Below are 18,465 nucleotides of genomic sequence, written 5' to 3' on the forward strand. Positions count from 1 at the left end.
AATTTTTTAGTTTCCTTCTTCCTTTCATCTGTGACCTGTTGGTTGCTTAGGAGCATGTTGTTTAATTTCCATTTGTTTGTTTATTTTCCAAAGTTCTTCTCATGACTGATTTCCAGTTTTCTTCCATTGTGGTCAGAGAAGATACTGGATATGATTTATATGTTTTTGACCTTGAACAGACTTGTTTGTGCCTAAGATATGGTCTATTATGAAAAAACTTCCATGTATTAATGAAAATAACGTGTATTTTGTAGCAGTTGGGTGAAATGTTCTGTAAATGTCAGTTAGACCCGTTGTATCTAGTGCACAGGTTATGCTGATTTGTTGATTTTCTGTATGGATGATCTGTCCATTACTAAGAGTAGGATGTTAAAGTCCCCTACTATTATTGTATTGCAGTGTCTCTCTCTTTACATTCATAACATTGACTTTATATAGTTGGGAGCTGCAGTGTTAAGTGCATAGATATTTATAATTGTTATATCCTCTGGGTGAATTGACCTCTTAATCATATAGTGACCCTCCGTTACCATCAGTTTTTACAGTCTTTGTAGTTTATCTTATCTGTTAGGAGTACAGCTACTCTTGCTCCTTTTTGGTTTCCAGTTGCATGCAATATCTTGTTCCACCCCTTGTACTTTTAGTTTATATGTGTCTTTATAGGTAAAGTGGGTTTCTTGAAGGCAGTACATAGGTAGGCAGGTTTCATTTATTTATTTATTATGAATAGTCAGCTACTCTATGCCTTTTAACTGAAGAACGGAGACCATTTACATTCAGTTATCATTGATAAATAGGAACTTACTACTCGCATTTTGTTGCTTGTTTCCTGGTTATATTGAGAGTACTCTCTTCCTTTCTCACTGTTTTCTCTTGTGGTTAGGCAATTATCTCTGGGATTGTGTTTTAATTTGTTGCTTTTTACTTTTAGCAAATCTAATATAGGATTTTCTTTTTTGCCCTGGTTACCATGAGGCTTACAAAAAGAATTTTATAGATATAACAAGTTATTTTAAAGAGATGACAACTTACATTAGGTCACAAATAATAGAATCAAAGGCAAACACACACACACACACACACACACACAAAAGAATTTTACACTTTAATTCCATCCTCCAACATTATGTCTTTCAGTTGTATCAATATACATATTTTTATATTATCTATTAACAGGTTGGTATAGCTATAATCAGTTTTGATAGATTTGTCTTTTGGGCTTCATACTAGAGTTTGAGTGAACTGCACACTACAAATATAGTAACAAAGTATTCTGGGTTTGTCTGTGTACTTAATTTTACCAGTGGGTTTTATACCTTTAAAAGTTTCCTTCTGGATAGTTATTTGGCAAGATGGCCGAGTAGAAGCAGCTCTGGATTGCAGCACCCGACCAGAGCGCAGAGGCCGCTGCAGGTGTGCCCCAGGCAAGCAGGGTCTGGAGTGGACCTCCAGCAGTCCTATAGCAGAGGGGCCAGACTGTTAGAAGGAAAACTAAGAAACAGAAAGAAATATCTTCATCAGCAACAAACGGGATGTCCACTCAGAGACCCCATCTGAAAGTCACCAACTACAAAGACCACAGGTAAATAAATCCACAAAGATGGGAAGAAACTGGCACAAAAAGGATGAAAACACCCAAAACCAGAATGCCTCTCCTCCTCCAAGGGATCACAGCTCCTCACCAGCAAGGGAACAAGGTTGGATAGAGAATGAGTCTGATGAATTGACAGAAAGAGGCTTCAGAAGGTGGGTAATTAGAAACTTCTCTGAGCTAAAAGAACATGTTCTAACCCAATGCAAAGAAACTAAGAACCTTGAAAAAAGGTTTGACGAAGTGCTAACGAGAATAAACAGCTTACAGAGGAACATAAATGAATTGATGGAGCTGAAAAACACAACATGAGAACTTCACGAAGCATACACAAGTTTCAGTAGCCGAACTGACCAAACAGAAAAAAGGATATGAGAAGTCAAAGATCAACTCAATGAAATAAAATGAGAAGGCAAGATTAGAGAATAAAGAGTAAAAAGAAATGAACAAAGCCTACAAGAAATATGGGATTATATGAAAAGACTTAATCTACATTTGATAGATGTACCTGAATGTGACAGAGAGAATGAATCCAAGCTGGAAAACACTCTTCACGATATTATCCAGGAGAACTTCCCCAACCTAGCAAGGCAGGCCAATATTCAAGTCCAGGAAATACAGAGAACACCACAAAGATATTCCACAAGAGCAACCCCAAGGCACATAATCATCAGATTCACCAGGTTTGAAATGAAGGAGAAAATGCTAAGGCAGCCAGAGAGAAAGGTTGGGTTACCCACAAAGGGAAGCGCATCAGACTCACAGCAGATCTCCCAGCAGAAACCCTACAAGCCAGACGAGAGTGGGGGTCAATATTCAACATCCTTAAAGAGAAGAACTTTTAACATAGGATCTCATATCCAGCCAAACAAAGTTTCATAAGCAAAGAAGAAATAAAATCCTTTACGAACAAGCAAGTACTCAGAGATTTCATCACCACCAGGCCTGCCTTACAAGAGCTCCTGAAAGAGGCACTAAACATAGAAAAGAACAACCAGCACCAGTCACTCTAAAAATGTAACAACTGGTAAAGAGCATCGAGACAGCGAAGAAACTGCATCAACTGGTGAGCAAAACAACCAGCTAGCGTCAAAACGGCAGGATCAAATTCACACATAACAATATTAACCCTAAATGTAAGTGGGCTAAATGCCCCAATCAAAAGACACAGACTGGCAAATTGGATAAAAAGCCAAAACTCATCAGTGTGCTATATCCAGGAAATCCATCTCACATGAAAGGATACACATAGGCTCAAAATAAAGGGATGGAGGAAGATTTACCAAGCAAACGGAGAGAAAAAAAAAGCAGGAGTTGCAATCCTAGTCTCTGATAAAATAGACTTTTAACCAAAAAGATTGAAAGAGACAAAGAAGAACATTACATAATGGTAAAAGGATCAATGCAACAAGAAGACCTAACGATCCTAAATATGTATGCACCCAATACAGGAGCACCCAGATACATAAAGCAAGTTCTTAATGACTTACAAAGAGACTTAGACTCCCACACAATAACAGTGGGAGACTTTAACACTCCACTGTCAATATTAGACAGATCAACGAGACAGAAAATTAACAAGGATATCAAGGACTTGAACTCAGACCTGGACCAAGCAAACCTAATAGACATTTACAGAACTCTCCACCCCAAATCCACACAACATACATTCTTCTCAGCACCACATCACACCTACTCTAAAATTGACCACATAATTGGAAGTAAATCACTCCTCAGTAAATGCAAAAGAATGGAAATCATAACAAACGGTCTCTCAGACCACAGTGCAATCAAGTTAGAACTCAGAATTGAGAAACTAACTCAGAACCGCACAGCTTCATGGGAACTGAACAACTGGCTCTTGAATGTTGACTGGATAAACAATGAAATGAAGGCAGAAATAAAGATGTTCTTTGAAACCAATGGGAACGAAGACACAACATACCAGAATCTCTGGGGCACATTTAAAGCAGTGTCTAGAGGAAAACATATAGCAATAAATACCCACATGAGAAGCAAGGAAAGATCTAAAATCGACACCCTATCATCAAAATTGAAAGAGCTATAGGAGCAAGATCAAAAAAAAAACCTCAAAACCTAGCAGAAGACAAGAAATAACCAAGATCAGAGCAGAACTGAAGGAGATAGAGACACAAAAAACCCTTCAAAAAATCTATAAATCTGGGAGCTGGTTTTTTGAAAAGATCAACAAAGCAGACAGACCACTAGCCACATTATTAAAAAAAAAAAAGAGAGAATACTCAAATAGATGCAATAAAAAACAATAAAAGGGATATCACCACAGATTCCATAGAAATACAAACCACCATCAGAGATTACTACAAACAACTATATGCACATAAACCAGTAAACCTGGAAGAAGTCAAAACCCTGAATAGACCAATAACAAAGGCTGAAGTTGAGGCAGCAATTAATAGCCTAGCCACCAAAAACGCCCAGGTCCAGATGGGTTCACAGCTGAATTCTCCCAGACATACAAAGAGGAGCCGGTACCACTCCTTCTGAAACTATTCCAAACAATCCAAAAAGAGGGAATACTTCCCAAATCATTTTATGAGACAAATATCCTGATACCAAAACCTGGCAAAGATTCAACAAGAAAAGAAAACTTCAGGCCAATATCCATGATGAACATAGATGCAAAAATCTTCAATAAACTACAGGCAAACTGACTGCAACAGCGCATCAAAAACCTTATCCATCATGATCAAGTAGGCTTCATCCCGCAGATGCAAGGCTGGTTCAACATATGCAAGTCTATAAACATAATTCACCATATAAACAGAACGAAAGACAAAAACCATGTGATTATCTCAATAGATGCAGAGAAGGTCTTTGACAAAATTCAGCAGCCCTTTATGTTAAAAACTCTCAATAAACTAGGCATTGACAGAACATATATCAAAATAATAAAACCTATTTATGACAAACCCACAGCCAGTAACATACTGAATGGGCAAAAACTGGAAGCATTCCCTTTGAAATCTGGCACTAGACAAGGATGCCCTCTCTCACCACTCCTATTCAATATAGTATTGGAAATTCTAGCCAGAACAATCAGGCAAGAAAAAGAAATAAAGAGTATTCAATTAGGAAAGGAGGAAGTCAAATTGTCTCTATTTGCAGACAACATGATTGTATATTTAGAAGACCCCATCGTCTCAGCCCAAAATCTCCTGAAACTGATAAGCAACTTCAGCAAAGTCTCAGGATACAAAATCAATGTGCAAGAATCACAAACATTCTTATACACCAATAACAGACTTAAAGAGATCCAAATCAAGAACGAACCGCCATTCACAATTGCTGCAAAGAGAATAAAATACCTAGGAATACAACTAACAAAGAATGTAAAGGACCTCTTCAAGGAGAACTACAAACCACTGCTCAAAGAAATAAAAGACACAAACAGATGGAGAAACATTCCATGCTCATGGTTAGGAAGAATCAATATCGTGAAAATGGACATGCTGCCCAAAGTAATTTATAGATTCAATGCAATCCCCATCAAGCTACCAATGACCTTCTTCACAAAACTGGAAAAAACCACCTTAAACTTCGTATGGAACCAAAAGAGAGTCCACATAGCCAAGACAATCCTAAACCAAAAGAATAAAGCTGGAGGCATCACATTACCTGACTTCAAACTATACTACAAGGCTACAGTAATCAAAACAGCCGGATACTGGTACCAAAAGAGATATAAACCAATGGAACGGAACAGAGGCCTCAGAGGCAATGCCACACATCTACAACCATCTGATCTTTGACAAACCTGACAAAAACAAGCAGTGGCGAAAGGATTCCCTGTTTAACAAATGATGTTGGCGAAGTTGGCTAGCCATGTGCAGAAAGCAGAAGCTGGACCCCTTCCTGACACTTTACACTAAAATTAACTCCAGATGGATTACAGACTTAAATATAAGACCTAACATCATAAAAACCCTAGAAGAAAATCTAGGCAAAACCATTCAGGACATAGGCATAGGCAAGGACTTCATGACTAAAACACCAAAAGCATTGGCAGCAAAAGCCAAAATAGACAAATGGGACCTAATTAAACTCCAGAGCTTCTGCACAGCCAAAGAAACAATCATTAGAGTGAACCAGCAACCAACGGAATGGGAAAAAATTTTTGCAATCTACCCATCTGACGAAGAGCTAATATCCAGAATCTACAAAGAACTAAAACAGATTTACAAGAAAAAAACAAACAAGCCCATTCAAAATTGGGCAAAGGGTATGAACAGACACTTTACAAAAGAAGACATATATGAGGCCAACAAACATACGAAAAAATGGTCATCATCACTGGTCATTAGAGAAATGCAAATCAAAACTACATTGAGATATCATCTCACGCCAGTTAGAATGGCGATCATTAAAAAATCTGGAGACAACAGGTGCTGGAGAGGATGTGGAGAAATAGGAACACTTTTTAACAGTGTTGGTGGGAGTGTAAATTAGTTCAACCATTGTGGAAGACAGTGTGGCGGTTCCTCAAGGACCTAGAAATATAAACCCAGCAATCCCATTACTGGGTATATATCCAAAGGATTATAAATCATTCTATTATAAGGACACATGCACAGCAATGTTCTTTGCAGCATTGTTTACAATAGCCAAGACTTGGAACCAATCCAAATGCCCATCGGTGATAGACTGGACAGGGAAAATGTGGCACATATACACCATGGAATACTATGCAGCCATAAAAAATGATGAGCTTGTGTCCTATGTAGGGACATGGATGAACCTGGAAACCATCATTCTCAGCAAACTGACACAAGAACAGAAAATCAAACACTGCATGTACTCACTCATAGGCAGGTGCTGAACGATGAAAACATATGGACACAGAGAGGGGAGCATCACACACTGCAGTCTGTCGGGAGAAAATAGGGGAGGAACGGCAGGGGGTGGGGAGTTGGGGAGGGATAACATGGGGAGAAATGCCAGATACAGGTGATGGGAAGGAAGGCAGCAAATCACATTGCCACGTATATACCTATGCAACAATCTTGCTTGTTCTTCACGTGTACCCCAAAACCTAAAGTGCAATAAAATACATATTTAAAACAACAACAACAACAACAAAGTTTCCCTTTGCATGTTAGTGCTTCTTTCTTTCAAAGAACTCCCTTTAGCATTTCTTGCAAGGTGGGTCTTGGTGGTGGTGAATTTCCTCAGCTTTTGTTAGACTTTCTCTCTCCTTCAAATTTGTATGACAATTTTGTTGGACCAAATATTCTTGGGTGTCAGTTTTTTGTTGTTGTTGTTTGAGTGCTTTAAAAATGTTGTTCTACTCCCTCCTAGCCTGCATGACTTCTGTGGAGAAGTCTGTTGCCCCATGAATTGGAGCTCCTTTATGTTATTTGCTTCTTATCTTTCATCGCTTTTAGTGTCTTCTCTTTGTCCTTGTCCTTTGAGAGTTTGACTATTATATGCCTTGGCGTAGTCTTATTTGGATTGAATCTGTTTGGTGTTCTCAGGCCTTCCTTTACCTGGACATGTAAATCTTTCTCATGTCTTGAAAAGTTTTCTGTTATTATTTCTTTGAATAAGCTTCCTACCCCTTGCTCATGCTCAGCTCTCTCTTAAACACTGATAATTCTCAGATTTGGTCCTTTGGGGGTAATTTTCAGTATCTTGTAGGTATTCTTCATTCCTTTTCCTTCTATTTTATTTTTTTATCCTCTGACTGTATATTTTCAAATAGCCAGTCTTAAAAGCTCACTGATTCTTTCCTCTGCTTGGTTCATTCTGCTATTAAGAACCTCTAAAGAGTTGTATAGTTCAGCAAATATATTTCTCAGTTCCAAGATTTGTTTGACTTTCTAAATTATTTTAATCTCTTTGTTAAATTTCTCTGATAAATTTCTGAGCTGCTTTTTTGTGTTATCTTGGAGATCACTGAGTTTACTGAAAACTACTATTTAGAACTCTTAGTCCAAGAACTCACAAATTGCCACTTCATTAGAGTCACTAAATTTCTGCTTTTTGTCCTTTTGGGAAGGTCATAGTTCTTTGTTTGCTGTAGTTTTTTGTGAGTATATGTCTATGTCTTTGCCTTGAAGGATTATTTATTCTAGTCTGCTTTGCCCAGTTTGTTTTGAATTTTATTGACTATATCTGCTTAGCAAATCTTTACTGTTAGTTTCCTGCCTCCTTTTTGGCTCTAGGTGGCACCTTCAACCCAGGTTCACCTTGGAGCTAGTAAATGGTTTGACCACAGCCTGTCCCAAATGAGGGAGGTCCCAAAGGGTTTAAGACACCAGTGTGGGAAGGCTGGCTAGGAATTCACACCCAGGGGGCCAGGGGAATATACCTCCTGCAACTACTCTCATTTGGTACTTCCTTTGGCTGAGTTACAGAGCAGAGTTTCTGGGCTGGGGATGGTAGCCTAGCCTTGCTTGTTTATCTCTGCCTGTCCTCAGGAATATTTCTCCCTTCAGGCAGTCACAATGCTACCCATCAGTTAAGGCAAGGACAAGTCTCCTGACAGGGAACTGAAGTTGGGAAGCTGGCTGACCACTTCAATTTTTCTTTTTCCAGTATAGAAATTGTGAGTTGAGGGTAGATTTTCCACATAGTAGGTGCCTGGCAGAATGGGAGGGAGGAGTATCACAGATGTGGAAGTGTAGTTCTTTCTACCACCTGCTCAGAGTTTTTCCACCTCTCTTTGGCCCCAGGAAGTATCTCATCTAGCTTGAGCTCCGGGCTGTTGCTGGTGGAAGATCTTGGCACTGTATATTTGTTTTAGTTATTTTGTTGGGGCAAGAGAAGCCAGCTTATCTTACACTGCCATTTTAAAACCAGAGCCAATATTTTCTTAAAAGGACACAGAAATTAGTAACCAAAAGGTGGGTGACGCAGAAGACACACACCTCCCCACAACACAAACAGTTGGATTTCATAAAGAGCTTCTGTTCTAGGATAGAATATTGTTTGTTTGCTAGGAAAAACAAAAAACCAAACAAACAAAAAAGAGCTTCTGTTCATCTAAAGGCACCATTAAGAGAGCAAAGTGGCAAGCCACAGAGTAGAAGATATACAAAGAATATGCCAGGCATGATGCCTCACACCTGTAATCCTAGCACTTTGAGAGGCTCAGGTGGGTAGATCACTTGAGCTCAGGAGTTCTAGACTAGCCTGGGTAACATAACAAAACCCTGTCTCTACAAAAAGTACAAAAATTAGCTGGACATGGTGGCATATGCCTATAGTCCCAGCTACTCGGGGGACTGAGATGGGAGGATCACTTGAGCCCAAGAGGTCAAGGCTGCAGTGAACTGAGATTGCACCACTGCACTCCATGCTGGGAGACAAAGTGAGACAGTGTCTCACATACAAAAAATATGTATATATAAAGGAACTCCTTAAAAAATATGACAGATAACCCAATAGAAATTAAACATATGAACAGATACTTAACTTCTTATCAGGAAAATTAAAAATAAAACCTCAACATGATACCACCCCAAATAGGCTAAAATGAAAAGGAGAGACAGTAACAAGAATTGTTGAGGATACAGAACAATAGGAATTCTTATATGCTGTTAGTAATAATGTCAATTGGTATAACTCCTTTAGAAAACTACTTAGCAGTTTCTCTTGAAGCTGAAGAGATTTATATATATCTCCCTATTTCCCCAGTAATTCTACTCTGCAGTATATACCTAACAGAAATGTATACATAACTTCATCAAAAGGCAGATACATGGCAGTCGTATTTGTAATGGATCAAAACTAGAAAACCAGGTCAGGGGCAGTGGCTCATGCCTGTAATCCCAGCACTTTCAGAGGCTGAGGAGGGAGGATCACTTGAGGTCAGGAGTTTGAGACCAGCCTGGCCAACATGGTAAAATCCTGTCCCTATTAAAAATACAAAAATTAGCCAAGCAGGGTGGTGGGTGCCTGTAAGCCCAACTACTGCTGAGGCAGGAGGATCACTTGAACCCAGGAGGTGGAGGTTGCAGTGAGCTAAGATCGTGCCACTGGACCCCAGCTTGGGTGACAGAGCAAGACTCTACCTCAAAAAAACAAACAAACTGGAAAACCAACAAAATGTTCACCATAAGAAGAATGAATACATTGTAGTATAATCTGCACAGCAATGAGAACAAATAATTTACTGCTACATACAGCAATATGGATGAATCTCACAAACATAATGCTGGTCAAAAGAAGCCAGAGACAAGCATACATACTGTATGATTTCATTATATGAAGTTCAAAACCATGTAAAATTAATCAATCTATAATTAGAAGTCAGTATAATATTTATCGTTGGGTAGGTGTTGGGTAGTGACTAGAAAGGGACACAAGGAAGTATCTGAGATGTTGGTAATATTCTGCTTCTCGTTCTGGGTATTCATTATACAACAGTGTTCACTTGCTGAAAATCCACCGTGTTCTAATATGTATAATACACTTCAAACAAAAGTTCACTTAAAAATACACAATACAATTTCTTGGAAAACAAGTTAACACTTGATTTGCAAATCTATATGAAACAATGTGTGCATAATGACAATGTACTTTTGAAAAACTACTAAGGATCTAATAAACAACAAAATTTACTATTTTAAAATTACAACAGTTAAAATGTACTGTTACAAAATGGTAATAACACACATAATAGGCAAATCAATGGAACAAACTAGAATGAATAGAAAGATTTTTACTGTAGCACAGATAGCATTTTAATATATGTGCCTTTACTTGTGCACTTAAATAAAATCATTAAATCTATAAGTTATATATAATAGAAAGAAATTGCCTAAAAGAAACAAGAGGATTTTGGTCAATGCTATCAATTCATTCAATCATTTCACCTCTCTGGGCTTCACTAACTGACTTTTAAAATGATAGATTTGAAACAGGATGCTTTTTATGACTTACAATCAAATTAATCAAAAATAAGAATTGTGGACAGGAGGAGAAGAACAAAGATGAAAGTTAATTTTAAAGCTTAGGACAGTACACAAGATAATAAAGGTAGAAACAGTCATCAGATTTATCCAGCAAAAATCAATATAAGGCCAGAAGTCAACTAATGAAAAGAAAAAAGAGAACTGAAAAGTGGCAGGACATTACAAATAAACCTGGTTTAGGGATTAAGGTAAGTTTCCTTGAAGTCCTAGAGACATAACCTATAGCATGACACTACAAACCACCTCATTTCTACCTTAGTAGATAACTATAGGTTGATTATCCTGAACATTGTGCAATACCCACAAACAGATTGAGTTATATAAAATCTACATACTCTGAACTAGTATTACTAGAACTAGTATTGCTAGTATTACTAGTGTAACTCAAGGACATACTTACCTTGCAAATGGAAGACGCATCAACTTGCATTGTTTACTAATTCGTTTCTTCTTGTTAGCCGACAGTAGAAAGGAACTCTGATGGAACTATTTTTGAAAAGAATAAAGAATATTGAAAGTTTTTAACCTTATTAAATCATGTTAGTTATAACAGTACCAAATTATACAATGACATCAATAGTAGAAGAACAATTCTTCCATCTGCCTTTAATAGTTTAATGAGAATAATGTGATAAGGTTAAAACACAGTTCATCCTTAATCATGCCAACTAAAAACAATCAGTGCCAATATTTTAGTATATAACCGCAACGTTCTTCTCTGTGTAGGAATAAACACATATGAGTATACCTACACATATACAATATCTTTAGATATATGCAATATGTTCATGTCTACATATGTATTATATAATATTTTATTGAATTTTATAATACATCTTTTAAATGGGTTTTAAAAATTAAAAATTTGGTGATTTTAATATATGTTTTATATTTTTGCTTATCCATATTCCTCAATTTTCAGATACAAACATGTTTTAATTATTTAATAAGGACCAGAAAATTAGGCAACACACGACCATGTTTATTACAGAGCTAAGCCTAATAGAAACAAGGGTACGGTGCCAAATTATCAAGCTGATTTTAAATGAAAATGCAAAAAACCTAGAATAGCTAAAAAAAAAAAAAATTTTTTTTTGAAAAAGAAAAAAGTTAGAGGGTTACAGTGCTTAAGACAGTGTAGTAATAGCATAATGACAGAAAAATAAATCAATGACATAGAACAGAGAGTCCAGAAATGGATTCACATATATTTAGTCAATTAATTTTTGACCAAAGCACAAAGGTCAAATGGGGAACCTAAACTTCCACACTCACCAGGCTATAACAAGCGAACTCTCTTCCAAATCAGGCGTACCATCAGAAAAGGCATGGGACAGCCCAATGTTAAGAGTACATCTCCACCCAGCAATGTCACTGGAGGACATATTTGGATCTCCATCCTGTTTCATATTCTTTTTATGATATGGTCAGTTGAGTGCAGTCATTAAAAGAAGGCAGAGACTCTCAGGAAAAAATAAAGTTTATTATACTCACAGGTCCTAGAGACAAGAGGTACAGCAGGCCATGCAGAGCCACAGAGAAAAGACACTAGGGTGCGGTCAGGAGGCAGAAGATGGGAACGAGGGGAGGGTTTAGGCCAGGGCCTATTGGAGTTTCCATAGGAAAGGCAAGGCAGGACAGGGTGAATAGTCTAGAATTGGCTAGTTTGAATAATTTTGGCAAGCTTTAAGACATAGGAGAGGTGGGTCCCTGGATGCTTAGTACCTGACCCAGAGACAATCAAAGCAGAGGATGATTGCCTCCTGAGATATAAGGGCCAGACAGGGGAGGTATGGCTCTGGATTAGTTAGCTTGCATATCAAAAGTGCTATGGTTTGAGTGTCTCCTCCAAAACTCATGTTGAAACTGAATTACCATTGTGGTGGTATTAAGAGGCAGGGCCTTTAGAGGTAATTAGGTCATAAGGGCTCTGCCCTCATGAATGGATTAATGCTGTTACTGTAGGAGTGGGTTAGTTGTAGGAGTCTGGCCTCATTTTCTGTCTTGCATGCTTTCTTGACCTTCCACCTTCTGCCATGGGATGACCCATGCCAGATGTCAGCATCATGCTCTTAGACTTCCCAGTGTCCGGAACTGTGAACCAAATCAATCTCTGATCTCTATAAATTACACAGTCTTTTTAGAGAATGAAATCTCAAATGAAAAAAGAAAACGATCAATTACCCTGTCTGTGCTATTCTCTTTATAGCGGCAGAAAACGGACTAAAACAAAAGACATGTTCCTGGCTGGCCCCTTGCTATCTCTAAGAATTGGCTAGCCCTGAGAAGAGCAGTGTCTCCAGTCAATAATGTTTTAAAAGATGTAAAAAAATCATAATATACAGAAAATAAAATGTATATATGCTATACATCCCCATTCAGTGATAGGAAGGAGTTCCCCTCCCTCTCCTCTATGGTGGGGACAGAAGTGGTTTAATAAAGAACTAGGATTTTCATCACTCTTCAGAAGTAACAACCTTCCCCCTTCATTATCCTCCTCATCCTCATGTCAGCAGAGGCTATGAAAGTAATCAGATGCCCTTCCCTGTTCCAGCCATAGTGGTGTCAGCCTGAACTCCCAGCCCCACTCATCAGTTACAGGCATACATCCCCATCACAATGTTGTCAACAGAGACTGAATGGGAAGTCTAAACTTCAGTCCCGACTTGGCAGTTGGCAGCACCTCCCCTTACCACCGGTGTAGTGTCAAAGGAGGTTTGCTTAAATAGAAGATGCAAATAAAATCCAATGTCTTATAATGCACATAATATGTCCAAAATATAATCGAAAATCAGTCACTCATCATACTAAAAATCAGGTAATCTATATTAGAATGAGAAAGGACAATAGATACCAACACTGAGATGACACAAATGTTGGAATCATATGACAAAGATTTTAAAACAAGTATCATAAAAATGCTTCAACAAGCAATTACTAACATGCTTAAAACAAATGAAAAAATTGGAACATCTCAGCAAACAAATAAATGTGAAGAGCCAAATAAAGCTCAGAAATGAAAATATAACCAAATAAAATAAATTAAATGGGCTCAACAGCAAAACAGAGAAAACAAAAGGGAGAAAAAAATCTGTGAACTTGGAGATAGAACAATAAAAATTATCCAAACTGAACGAGAGAAAAGAGACTGAAAAAAATAACAGAGGAGCTGGGTGCAGTGGCTCATGCCTGTAATCCTAGTACTTTGGGAGGCTGAGGTAGGCAAACTGCCTGCAGTCAAGAGTTCGGAACCAGCCCAACCAACATGGAGAAACCCCGTCTCTACTAAAAATACAAAATTAGCTGGGCATCATGGCTCATGCCTGTAATCCCAGCTACTTGGGAGGCTGAGGCAGGAGAATCGCTTAAACCCAGGAGGCGGAGGTTGCAGTGAGCCAAGATCATGCCATTGCACTGTAGCCTGGGCAACAAGAGCAAAACTCTGTCTCAAAAAAATAAATAATAACAATAATAATAATAAAATAACAGAGGGCCAGAGATTTGTGGAACAGCAAAAAAGATAAAACACTCTTGTCCTCAGAGTCCTAGGAGAAATGGAGAACCAGAAAGAGGGCAGGACTGGAAAAGTATTTGGAGACATAATGGCAGAAAATTTTTCCAAACTTGATAAAGACATGAACCTACAAATTCAAGAGTCTGAGTGAACCCCAAAAAGAAACCCAAGGAAATTCATGGCAAAACACATCAAAGTCAAAATTCTCAAAACTAAAGAGAATTTAAGTATTGAGAGAGAAATGGCATCTTACCTACAGTTAACAAATCAAAAAAAGCATTGGCTCAAAGTTAGAAAAGTAACAATGAATCACAAAAAGGCAAAAGAGCTTATTAAAGATAAAAGCAAAAAATATATGAAACATCAAACATAAATTAAAATTAAATTAGAAAGATGGTTCTTTTTTAAGATGGTTCTTTTAAAAGAATAAAATAAAATAGAAAAACCACAACAATCTAAGATAGTGCAGGAAAAAGAAGACAAATAAAAGCCCAAATACACAAAATTAATCGACTGAAGAAATACAACACAGACAAAATTAAAAGAATAATGAGAGACTACTTTGGTCAACTCTGTGAGCATAAATTAAAAACTTAAATGAAACAGATAACTTTCTAAGGAAAGATAATTTAATAAAACTAAAAACAAAACAGAGAATGACATTTTCCAAGGGGACCATTATCCATAGAATAAATAAATAAAGTCAGCAAAAAGCTACTATCACTCTCATCAAAAAAGTCCCAGGTCCAGATGGTTTCACAGAATGACTCTACCAAACCTTTAAAGAAAAACAATTCTAATACTGTGTCACTTTTCCAGGACATAGAAAAAGTAAAACATCCAAATTATTTTTATGAGCTTAGCATATATAACATTTTTATCAATGCCTATAGACTGTATGGCCTTATTTTTTTCTACATATAGAAAAAAATCTTCAGAGCCCTCACTTATAACAACAGAAAAGTCCTAAACAAAATTGGCAAAAAGGAATTCAGCAGCACATTAAAATAAAAATAAATCACTTCTGAACTTTATTACAGAAATATAAAATTAGGGAAGTTACTAAAATAAATAATCATACTAAGACACCTAAAAAGACCACATCATCATCCTAAATAGATACTTGCATTATTTAGCATTATTTTTATTTAAAAAGCTCAATCAAAGAGGGACTGCAGGAAAAATATATACCTTACTTATTTATATGTAAAACAAGCATCATTCTTACTGGGGAAATACTACCTGACGTTGTATAAATATTTATTGCATCCTACTATGTTCTAGATATTGTTCTGGTAAAGACATCCCTGCACTCAAGAAACTTGCATTCTGATGGGATGAATAATAAACAAAATTGTCATACAGCGTTAAGTGTTAAGGAGAAAGATTAAAGAAGAAAAGCAGAATATGAAATGTAGGTGCAGGCATGGGAAGTGTTTAAATATATGCAGAGTTGCTAAGGAAGGCTTCACTGTAGTCACTTTGGAGTCAACATTTGAAGGATGGGCACTTGTCACATGCAGACAGAACATGTACAAAGGTACTGTGGTAGCAGCTCACCTCTGTTTGAGGGAGTGGGGAAAGAACTGCACTGAAAAGGTTAAAGAGTGGAAGAAAGAGGAGAGTAGCAAATGAGGTAGAAGAAATAACAAGAGTTTCAGTTTTCAGATCAAATCAGGCAATAGATAAGACACCAAAGGAGAGTATTAAGCAGAGACTAACGTTTTAACAGGATCACTCTGGCTGTTATAAGAGAATACACAGAGAAGCAGAGCAGAAGGCGGCCAAGTTGGGATGCTATTATTAATACAATACGTAATAAGAGATAATGGTACCTTGGACATGGGTAGTTAAAAGAGGGTTGTGAGAATTGCAGACTGATTTTGAAGGCAGAACTAAAAAGATCTGCCAAAGGATCAGATATGGGGTGTAAGAAAAAGATAGGAAGAGAGTTGTGATTATCTTAGATGCAAATCAAAAAAGGAACATTTCACTAGTTAGAAATGTGAAATTTGAGATGCCTTTTAGACATCCAAACAGATGCCAAGTAGGTAATTAGATATAAATTGTCTGGAGGTCAGAAGAGATGGTCAGGCTGGAGTTATAAATTTGAAAGTCATCAGTATACAGTAGTAATTAAGACCATAAGATAGAACAAAATTATTTAGGGGTAGTGAATATAGATAGAGAAGTCCAAGAATTGAGTTGTAAGGCATTCCCAAAACTTAGGAAAATAAAGAGAAACCAGCAAAGAGACTGAAAAAGAATAGCCAGAAATGTAGGAAGAGACTTAGGAGAGAGAGTGTGGTATTCTAAAAGTCATGTGAAAGTCAATATAAGAACCAAGAATTATCCATGGGTTTTCACAACATGGACATCAATGGTGACTTTCAGGATTTAGTGTATTGGTAGTGAAAACCAAATTGGTATGGGATCAAGAGAAACTAGAGATAATGAACAAATCTCTCAAAAAGTTTTGCTGTAAAGGCAAGAAGAGAGCTGAGATAGTAGCTGGAAAGTGGAGTAAGAGGTTTATTTGGTTTTGATTTTTTTTTAAATGAGAGATGATAACATTATTACATCCCTGATGGGAATAATCCAGAAGGGAGGGAAAAAATTAATGATGCAAGAGGGAAAGGCACTCTACACTAACACAAGCCAACAGCAATGGACAACCCAAGTGTCCATCAACAGGAGCCTATTGAAGTAGATTACAAGTCCACTCTAGATCTATCTGAAGCAGCACCAAAAAAGAATGAGGAATCACTCCACGTAATCATATGGAGAGATCCCCAAGGTATGTCACATAAAAAGTAAGGCATAGAATATCTGGTATAGCACACTATCTTTTGTGTAAAGAAGAAAAGAAAGAAAAGATTTATTTGTTTGTTTTTATATAAAGAAAGAGATTAAAGCAATCACCTGAATGAGGTACAAGGAGAAGAGAGAATGGAGAGGAAAATAGCTGGAGGCGGACAAAACCATGTGTGAAACTTTATTCTATACTTTTCTGATCTCATTCTGATGTTAGAACAGTATGTCTATATGACCCATCACCTGCTCCCACTTAATAACATCTAGAAAAAAAGAGAATTTAAAATTTGGTATGCGGCTGGGCATGGTGGCTCACACCTATAATCCCAGCACTTCAGGAGGCCGAGGAGGGCAGATCACCCAAGGTCAGGAGTTCAAGACCAGCCAGGCCAACATGGTGAAACCCTGTCTCTACTAAAAATATAAAAATTAGCTGGGTGTGGTGGTGCACGCCTGTAATCCCAGCTACTCGGGAGGCTGAGGTAGGAGAATTGCTTGAACCCAGGAGGTGGAGGTTGCAGTAAGCAGTGATCATGCCACTATACTCCAGACTGGGCAACAGAGTAAGACTCTGTCTCAAAAAAAAAAAAAAAACAACTTGATAAATTGTTAAATAGTAAGTTAAATAGTAAGTTCAAGAAAGTAGATACCACGGTTGTATACTGTGCCTTCACCTCCAGCTTTTCCATCTACCTGCTGCCCAGTTTTTACTTTTTTTAGTTTAGATGTTGACTTCAACCCTCTTAGTTCTCCAAAGAGGACCACATGAAAAGCATTTGCGAAATCTAAAATTTGTTTTAGAAAATGGTATAAAATAGGATCAGCGTCTATTTTTTCCCCAAATAGTTTTTCAATTGTGTCCATCTTTTAAAAAAATAAAACCCCAAAGTCTTTCCTAATTTAAAATGCTACCTTTCTACTAATATCTTTATGGTTCTGGGTCTATTTAGGGGCCAGTATGTTCTGCTGACCTGTCTAATCCTGTTACTTTTAATAAAAACTAAATTTTCATATGACAATTTCAATAACCAATTATACAAAATGATAATATGCTGTTAGCTAGTTAAAAGTGATATTATCATCAGTCCTTTGCACAAAATTTGAAATATGAATCTCTAAACTTGATGTTACTTAACCAAATCTCAGTGATCCTGAGTAATCTAAAGAATGATGCTATTTACATAGAAATTATACTTACCTCAGAAAGACTGCTCATTTCAATTGCAGTTATCAAGTTATTGTTCATGAGAGCTTCTATGTCTATAAGCTTCTTATTCTGTACATGTAAAATAAAGACCCCTCTTAATTAGTTAAGACTTAGAGTTTATTATAATATCAAGCATTTATGAATGCCATCCATATGAGAAAACTTAAAAAATAATTGATATCACATTGAGCAAAAAATTGAGATCACATTCAGCTAAAACGGTACTGTATTATATAGTACCAGTACCAAACAGTATTATATAGTCCAAATAGTCATACATATCATACATACATACATGTACACACATACACACACATATGTTGAATGATTTGAAACTGACAATTAAAACTTTTCCTATAAACATTTTTCTATCTTTTCACAG

General features: G+C 37.1%; 1 protein-coding gene across 2 annotated transcripts in view; it reads right to left on the reverse strand.

Annotated features, from left to right (window-relative positions):
* The window catches only part of SGO2 (shugoshin 2), a 59,711-nt gene that overhangs the window by 31,049 nt on the left and 10,197 nt on the right, over nucleotides 1–18,465 (reverse strand). For both annotated transcript variants that reach the window (XM_032278724.1, XM_032278725.1), the window contains exons 4-5: nucleotides 18,075–18,152; nucleotides 10,949–11,034 (exon numbers count right to left, since the gene is read on the reverse strand). In XM_032278724.1, coding sequence (XP_032134615.1) covers nucleotides 10,949–11,034; nucleotides 18,075–18,152 — 164 coding nt within the window. The remainder of the gene's footprint in view (nucleotides 1–10,948; nucleotides 11,035–18,074; nucleotides 18,153–18,465) is intronic.

The sequence above is a fragment of the Sapajus apella genome, unplaced genomic scaffold, assembly GCF_009761245.1.
Source record: "Sapajus apella isolate SASKATOON/1434 unplaced genomic scaffold, GSC_monkey_1.0 scaffold10, whole genome shotgun sequence".
NCBI classification, from domain to species: Eukaryota; Metazoa; Chordata; class Mammalia; order Primates; family Cebidae; genus Sapajus; species Sapajus apella.